At 39.0% G+C, this 9,088-nt stretch overlaps 1 protein-coding gene across 3 annotated transcripts in view; it reads left to right on the top strand.

The window, feature by feature from the left end:
* The window catches only part of LOC137997542 (tripartite motif-containing protein 2-like), a 20,068-nt gene extending 12,528 nt beyond the window's left edge, over window positions 1–7,540 (top strand). For all 3 annotated transcript variants that reach the window (XM_068843601.1, XM_068843599.1, XM_068843600.1), the window contains 2 exons: window positions 1,631–2,353; window positions 4,799–7,540. In XM_068843601.1, coding sequence (XP_068699702.1) covers window positions 1,631–2,353; window positions 4,799–5,677 — 1,602 coding nt within the window. In that variant the 3' untranslated portion in view covers window positions 5,678–7,540. The remainder of the gene's footprint in view (window positions 1–1,630; window positions 2,354–4,798) is intronic.
* The last annotated feature ends 1,548 nt before the right edge of the window (window positions 7,541–9,088 follow it).

The following is a 9,088-nucleotide window of genomic DNA, read 5'->3' as shown; positions in this document are numbered from 1 at the left end:
TGATTTCTCTGGGGAGACTTAAACCAACAGAAAGCTCCAGAAGAGTACGAATTTAGCCGTGTTGTATTTGGTGTATTCGTCGCCATTTCTTGCTCAGTTCGTCACTCAACAACACGCGGAAACACATAGAATTGAGTACCCACTCGCGGCCGAAACCGCCCTCAAATCGACCTACATGTGCATGGATGACAGTATGGACTCGGTGACTGATGACCAGCAAGGAATCAAACTGCACAAGCAATTGTCGCAACTTTGGAAACGTGCAGGAATGCAAGCTCGAAAGTGGTTGTCCAACTCTCCAGTTGTGCTGAGTGAAATCCCACCAGAAGACAGCTTCAGAAAGTGATTTAAAGGAAGGATTCCTACCCTCCATCAAAACCCTTGGAGTATTATAGCAGGCAGTAAAGGATACGTTCACTTTCAAGGTTCAACCACCTGATGACTACTTTTACTTTACGAAGCGCAAGTGACACAGTCGCCTACCTCCTACCAATGTCTCCTGGGTTTGATTTCCATACTCGGCGTCATATGTGGGTTGAGTTTGTTGGTTCTCTACTCTGCACCAAGAGGTTTTTCGCCGAGTACTCCGGATTTCCCCTCTCTTCAAAAACCACCATTTGACTTGATTTACGTTAATTGTTAATTTCAGTTTACAGTGTCCCCAATTAGCACTAGAACGACTAGACACTTAAATGAAGTTCCTTTCCTTTCCTTTTCCTTTCAATAGATCTTAGTATGCTTTCGACCCATGCCGCATAGACATAGGCTTATTGTTTGTTTTTTTGCATTGTCATGGAATATAATCCTTTTTCGGATTTTACTATTTTTTGAGGATGAAGAATCCAATGATCCGAGATCACAAATCCGTTTTTGGATTTTCCCAAAAAAAGGCACCCTCATTCAAATTTCAAAACTACTGGTCACGTGTGACGTAGCTCGACGGCAATTAAGCGAAATTTTATATGGTTTCGACCATTTGACCTTTGACATCAACTTTCATTCAAAAGCTCTTCCAAATTCTTCTGCCTAAAACGTTGCTCGAAACGAAAATCATACCACTACAAGTACTTATTGGTTCTCTTCATTTTGATAGAAAGAATTAGTTTTTTTCCTACCTTTCTTTCGCATCGTCGCCGCCTTTGCTCACTACGCAAATTTTTATGACTATTCACCGTCGTGAGCTCGTGAGGGTCCCTATGTCTCGTCCCAGTCCCAAACACCTCCCGTCCGTAGTCCCTAGTCAGCCTATCTTTTAAGTCCTTATTATCAAGGCTAGTATATAAAGAAGTAATTTATCTGAAGATAGAATTCACCTCTGATGTTTGTTATACCGTATTTTGATGGGATCATCCACTTGATTAGCCAATGCCATTCGAATGATCCCAACTCACTCTACCTAGATGTTAATTTATTTAACTTCCTTTACTTTAATTGTTTATTATGTTAATTAATCTTTAGTCTGCATCCTTGTAATGCTGAATTGAGTTTAGTTGAAAATACAAACAATTATGTTATGTTATATTACCTTTTCAGTAAATGTCCGAATTTATCACTGAATCATTGCAGTTATGTGAACCAAGTGTCTTTGTTGTCTTTCATTTTAAAAATATTTTTCTTTCTTAACTTTCAGAAGAAAATGACTTCCGAGTCAATAGAGTGCGCAATCTGTTGCGAGACGTTTGACGATCAACAGCACTGTCCTCGTTTGCTGCCAAGCTGCGGCCACAGCTTCTGCACAACTTGCTTGCAGAGTCTACTCAAGAAAAACGCCATAAATTGCCCAACCTGCAGAAGCACAGTATCTGCTCCAGCTGGGTTAGCCGCTCTGCCCAAGAATTTTGCATTATTGGACATCTTACGGAGCCTACCGCAGAGAGAAAGCGACGACTTACAGCTGTGTCAGATCTGTGATGACGAGAAGCATCCTGCAACTTTCTGTTGCTTGGACTGCAAAGAGTACATGTGCAAGGATGCAGCCCGCTTGCACACCCGGCAAAAGATGGCTCGTGATCATTGCGTTGTCTCTCTGGATGAACTGAAAGCAAACCCGAAGCTTGCAGCTGCGAGTGATGTGTTCTGCCCAGAGCACAACGACCAGTTCCGATTCTTTGATGAAGATTGTGGCCATGTTGTCTGCAGAGACTGCATGACCCTCGAGCATCATGGCCACAAGTGTTTATCATTAGCTGATGCCGCTTCCAAGTATAGACAGGAGATTGATGAACTTTCCAACAAAGGAATCGCTGTTGCAAAGGGAATAAAAGCTGGCGAGACCTTTCTGAAGAAGGCAACGGATGACCTCAAACAGGAGTATGCAAACACGGCTGCACGTATTCAAAGCACTTTCCAGGAGGTCAGAATATTTTAGTGCTTCTTTCCTTGTTTGTTGTTCTGTTAGTTTGACTTCTTGAGGAACTTAAGAATTTCCTGTGCAGGATAACGAGACACTGTATTGGATATTGAACTCATAACCACGAAGATCAAAGTGCACTGAAAGTACTTTGTATTTTACAATCCAGAGGAGAAAAGTGATCTTTTTTGGCTGAGCGGTAGCCACAAAGGAAAGACACACTACATGCGATTCTTTTTACCTCAGAAATCATACATAAGCAATAATCTATGCCAGAGATCATCACAGGCAATGAAGCAAGTCAAGTAGCTGTGAAGAAACCTGAAAAAATTCCTGACTTGAACTTTCAATCCTAGAATTTTGTCCAGAAATGAAAGTAATTAGATGCACGCGGTTTCAATAAGCGTCACGAAGTGTCCCCTTGCTCTTTTCCCCAACTTCAACATCACTCGTGTCTCGGAATACAGACAATTGACGTCACAAAGTGTCCCCCAAATGCTGCTCGTCAAGTAAGGATAAACTGCTGCATCTACCCTAAGCCTGACCTCTAAAACATAAACTTCACCTTTACTCTAACCTTATTGTTAAAAATAGGTAGGAAAGGCATAGACCAAAAACAATAAACAAACTGCGGTGAGAAACACATTATAACGAATTTTGGCTTGACCTTTCGTGTGATATAACATACATCTTCAGAAGTGACGGCTTGTCACCACCAAATCACGACCGATTTAATGGCGGGCGAGTAAACACCGGACACCGGACAACTTTTAACGAGTTTATTCCACTGTGATAATCTCACCTCTCCGCTTTCGTAAACACTCCACTTTTGGCGGTTTTCTTAAAGAAAGGTAATGCAACGATTACTAAGGTACGAATAGGCAAAACTTCGACAAAAAGGAAAACACTCAACGTGCTGTAGCGGCTACTTTGAACTTACACACACAAAACCACTTCTTCCTCAGAACGCACTAATCACGTGACTCTCCGCGTTGGTAGTCAGACGGCCGAACAGTTTTAAAATATATATTTGTGTAGAACTTTGAGAGGGCCTAGTAACTAGATTAAGAACAATGCTCTTAACAAATAAATGTAATCCAGTGAAGCTATGAGCGCAATTGAGTTTTTGCAATTGCGTAAAGAAGCCTGAAAAATTTAGGACTTCAACGGGGTTTGAAGCCGTGACCTTGCGATACCGGTACGACGCTCTAACCAACTGAGCTATGAAGCCACTGACGTTGGGAGCAGGTCATTTGTGGGTTCTAATGTTCCCGTGAGGAACGAATGATCGATGAAATGATATATGAAATGAATCATATATGAACTGCAGATGTGAAGTAAAGTGAAGCTATGATCCTCGCAGTTATGAACGCAATTTTTTGCAATTGATTTCATATCCGCAGTTCATATATGATCCATTTCATATATCATTTCATCGATCATTCATTCCTCCATACGCTGTTTTCAGATTGAAAGAAAATTCACGGCGAGAAACAAAGTAATTTTGTCATTTCTTTATTTATTTTAGCTAAAGTAGCACCAAAGTGGCAACTGCTAACCTCTTTGTTTCGAAAGAGCGAAGGTGAAAACAAGTCGAAAACTTGTGACTTCTCCAGATATTTTAGTCGTAAAGCTACCTTACAACGCATATACATCTCACTTATCCAGCCTTACCTATTGTATGGCATAGTAGCGTGGGGCCAAGCCGCCTTACCCTGGGTGCCAGAGGTTCTATTTTTCTTTCGCGAGGAGCGAGCGGTTAAAACGGAGAGGCGAAAAATACAATCCTCTGTTTACAATCTCACTTCGATGCAAATTCGGAATAAGACATCTTGCTAAACCAGTTTTCTACAGTGATGTCAATGCTGTACCCAATTGAAGTCCTTTAGGAATAGAACGTTTGATTTTGACAGTTCCCATCGTGCAACAACCAATCAAAAGCAACTTGAAAACCACAAACTAATTACCGTTGGTGGCTGCGGTTTCGTTTTGTCACGCGTGACTAGTTTCTTACTCGGGGCACGATAATTCTAGTGTTCACGGTTTTCGGATTTTCTTTCAGCTCTAGGATATGCAAATCAATCAAGGCAATTAAGAGACAAATAACGACTACCATAGCATCTTTTGGATAATGAATCCACGATCATACAAATACGAACAAACTTTCGGCACAAGTTGAAATATCAAAGATTTGCGGCATCCAGTTGGCACCACAAACACATCTTCATGCTTGATGATTTTCCTGAACAGGTTTCAATTCGAAAATCTCCAAAAATCCAGAATTTGCTGTGAAGAGCCTTCACTCAGAACATTCCACCGCATGTTATACATTGAAAAAATTATCAAAACAGAGCAACCATACCCTGCTGTTGATAAACGATGTATCACGACGTTATAAGCAAAGCAATAGTTTCAGTTATTTTAACATAATGATCATCTGCTTTGCAGCTCCATGAAGTGCTCACTGCCCGGAAAACAGTTCTGATGAGTGAGTTGGATAATCTCTACAAGACTAAGGACCTCACCCTCACAGAGCAGCGTGATCGCCTCTGCTTTTTCCAAGCCTGTCTAGAAAGTGGCATCCAACGCGCCAAGACAGCTGTCCAATCTTCAAGCAATGTCGAGCTTCTTGTTTCCAGAACGGATATAGTGTCAACCCTTGGGGCTCTAGAGAGCCAACCTCCTGTGTTTGACCCACAAACCAACAGCATTTTAGATTTCTCAGTTGACCTGAACAAGTTACGGGAAGTCCTCAGCGCGGCAGGTTCTGTTTCAGACAACTCTGCATGTGCAGCCAACACCACGGCAAGCGGGCAGTTTGGTTTAACTGTGGTAAAATCTGGAGAGGACGTTGCCTCTTTCACCATTAATACACGCGACAGCAAAGGCCGTGCTTGTGCCTTGTACGGCAACCTATTTGAAGCAAAGCTGAAGAAAGGTAACGAAGAAAAGACGGTTAAGATAAATTTAAAGGAAAATACCCCCGGTACTTGCACGGCAAGCTATGCTATACCCGCGGATGCCAAAGGAAAATACTTTTTGTCCTTGCTTCTACGTGGTGATCACATTCAAGGGAGCCCTTTCACTGTATATTTGGGAGTACCAATCGGAAAACGAAGTTGTTATATCTGTGGTACAAGGTTAGAAGGAAATATGACTTATTATTACATGGATTACGATCACATACAATTTAAGAATGAAAATTTTGTTGACGGTTATAGAGCATCTTGTTATAATGGTTGTCAGGTGCAGCGGCATGCTAAACCTTCCATATTTTTTCCGATCGTAAGAATGAACACTGGTGAGGTTGTCTGCGGTCCTTGTTAGCTAACGCAACTGATGCAATTGCTCCAAAGTCGATAATGAGTGATCTTGCACCAGCTCTACAAATCACATTTAATTTATTACTATAAAAGTATGCTACTCAGCTTCTAACGTTGGTTTTTAAAGACACTTTGGGTGCGTTTGATTGACCATATTCCGGAATAGGAATACATGGAATAGATGTTATAAATCCATCGTTTTTACGAAGATTCACATTAAAATTGTCAAAAATCTGCTAAACTGTTCTATTTTATTTTTTTATTACCCATGTTTTGTCAAAACGCGAAACATACCGTTTTAAATCATCACTACATGTATACCCTCAGGGGCACCCAACGAGAATATAGTTCAAAACCACTTTAAACGGTAGATATAGGCATATTTTTATCCCCTAAAAATTTTGCATCTGTTCGGATTTCCTAGCTGAAAGTCTAGTGACCCGAAAATTATAGGGATCAAAACTTACCTTTGCGAAAATTTCAGCCAGAAAAAAGGCTCCCGAAAATTCTGTGTGATCTTTTAAGGGTAAAAATCCGTTAAAAATGGACAATTATACCATTTTTCAGATGTTCGAAAATTCTAGGAGAGGCAGGCAAGCATGAACGTTTACAACAAATGTTCCGAAAATTCTATATCTCAAATCGTCTTCCGAACAGATATTTTCCTAAAAATGACGTTGGGTGGCCCTGTACCCTATAGGGTCAATGGAACGCACCCTTAGTCGTCTGAGTGGAACAATTTTCTGCATAAGGCCTTGCATATTATTACGAAGAAACTCGTAGTTGCTGTTGAGTTGCAGGATTGTAGAAAGGCATGTGCATTAATGATCAGTTTTTAGCTTTTACCGATTGATTCCTCGGGTGACGCAACCAACAGTATTTCTGCCAATTAAAAAGGAGACGTCCATGTTTTGGACACTAAAAGAATTTTGGAATATTTTTTCCTATTACAACATTTACATAGCAGTGATCATTCAAGCAATTTTCATACAAATACACAATGTGTACGGAGTGCATTACGAGACCTTTCTTACAAGACTGCTATTTCTTTTCATGCTAGTTTCTAATAAGTCAGTGCTGAGTACCGAGTTGAGACAAGCACTTTTAATTTCTTTAAAAATACATCATGGAAACTTTTTATGGAAAACTAGCGCTTTACTTTTTAATAACTGTATTTAGTTTTCTTTACTTGTATTGAATTAAATTGTTAGGAAATAGTTTTAAATAGATGGCGTTGTTATGAGTTATGATTCTTTGGTAGTTTTATCTACTTGAATGTAGAGGGACAGAAGGCTATTACTGTTTTATATATTCACTATTACGTGTATATTATCCTCGTTAAATGATTGAAACAGTTGTTACTCTTGGAAATTTTGACTCTGAAGAAGCGTGTTACGGTTCGATGCAAAGATATCATGAATAATCATAATATTAATTTAAAAACATTGTAGTAAGATGTGAGCTGCGAAAGCAGTTTTTGCAATGAATGGTGGTAGAACTGTGTAATGTCTTTGTGTAGCCCCTTAATTTATCGAACTATCGCCCAGTAATAATAATAATAATAATAATAATAATAATAATAATAATAATAATAATAATAACTCTATTTCTATAGCGCTCTTATCATATGTTCAAGGCGCTTTAGAATCAATTAAACAACACAATTAATAATTAATAAATATTTACAAATTTACAACCATATCCTATTATATTTACAATGATTAAAAAAGGAAAAATTAAAACTAAAGCAATATATGTGAATCAATAGAAACAATGATCTGCTTTTACTGAATTTAATAAACAAGTATCTTAAGTGATAATTTAAAGTTCGAGACTACGATAGTTGACAAAAAAAAAAAAAAGAAAAGACAAGAAAAGAAAAGAAAAAATTAAAACTAAAGCAATATATACAAATCTATAGAAACAATGATCAACTATTACTCGAGATGGTGTTAGACTTCCAAATTTCATACGATATTAAGTTCCATTCTCTTGGTGCATGAACACCGCTTGCTCTGTCTCAATAGGTCTTGTTAAACGATCTAGGCTGCATTAAACGTTCATTACTAACAGACCTCAATGATCTAGTGAGAGAACGATAATGTAGTTTGTGAGCTAAATATCTAGGCGATGTCCCATTATGTGATTTATACACCAAAAGGTGAATCTTGAAAATACTACGGTATTGAATCGGCAGCCAGTGAATTAAGCTCGCACAAAACAGGTGTAATATATTGAAACCTTCTCATTTGCAACACAACTCTAGCCGCCGTGTTTTGTACATACTAGGGAGTTTAAGATCTACGACGCGACGGCAACGAAAACGTCACAAATTTTGCATATTTAATGAGCAAAAACAATAGCTTTGCACGCTCTTCACGTGCATTTTTAGTTTTTGTACATTTCTTTCACGTTTTCGGCAAATCTACGACGTGAAATGACTAATTCTCAAGTTTTACGGAGAACGTGAACAAAAGGCAGCGAATTTGAAGTTTCTGTCGTAGATTCAATACCGCACCTCCTAATTCAGTTCCTGGAAGGTTACACTAGTTTTTAGAAGATAGACAAGCCGTCATAACGACGAAAAAGATTAATAAAGCTGAACTTGCAATTTTAAATGACGTTTTCGTTACCGTCGTGTCGCAGATCTTAAAAACTCCCCACTGCAATCTTTGTAACTGATATTTAGACAGGCCATATAATAATACATTACAATCATCTATTGTAGTTTCGATGTGACAAATGCGTGAACAACAACTGCTGCTGATTTTTTAGTGAGATACTTCCTAATTCTAGATAAGTTCCTGAGATGATAAAATGATGATCAACAGATGCTAGACACATGTGCATGAAAAGACATGTGCTCATCAAAGATCACACCAAGACTCCTAGCCGACTGAGAGGCAGCCACGCTCTCATCACCAACACATGAGAACTGAAAGGATGGAAAGGGACGATACTTTGAGTGGATGAACATGACCTCCGTCTTGTCGTGGTTTAGCTTCAATTCATTAAGATCTATCCAACGACAAATAGAAGAAATGCAGTTCTGGACCCTCGATTTAGTAGCGTCCACATCCACCGATTTGAATGCAAGGTATAACCACTGGTCGAATGAAAGCGTCTTAAAAAAATAGGCATGCATTGCGTACATGTGGGTAGCGCAGTAGGCTGGTATTATGTAGTAATTACTTTGCAAAATGAATTATCTTTCACTGTTTATTGTGTTATCCAATGTTGTTATCGCTTTTGCATTCCGATTACGAACAGTTTGATGTTTTGACTTAAGTAAACCCTATCAGATCGGGTTGGTAACTGGATGGGAGACCATTGAGAAATCTTCGTGACGAAGATATCTTATCTTTCTTTTGTATTTGGTTGTTAAAGGCTTTTCTGTAATCTTCCTTTTATGTTT

Source organism: Montipora foliosa, chromosome 3 (assembly GCF_036669935.1).
Source record: "Montipora foliosa isolate CH-2021 chromosome 3, ASM3666993v2, whole genome shotgun sequence".
Classification (NCBI taxonomy): Eukaryota; Metazoa; Cnidaria; class Anthozoa; order Scleractinia; family Acroporidae; genus Montipora; species Montipora foliosa.
Note: the sequence above shows the minus strand (reverse complement) of the source record. Positions and strands in the feature narration are given on the sequence as shown.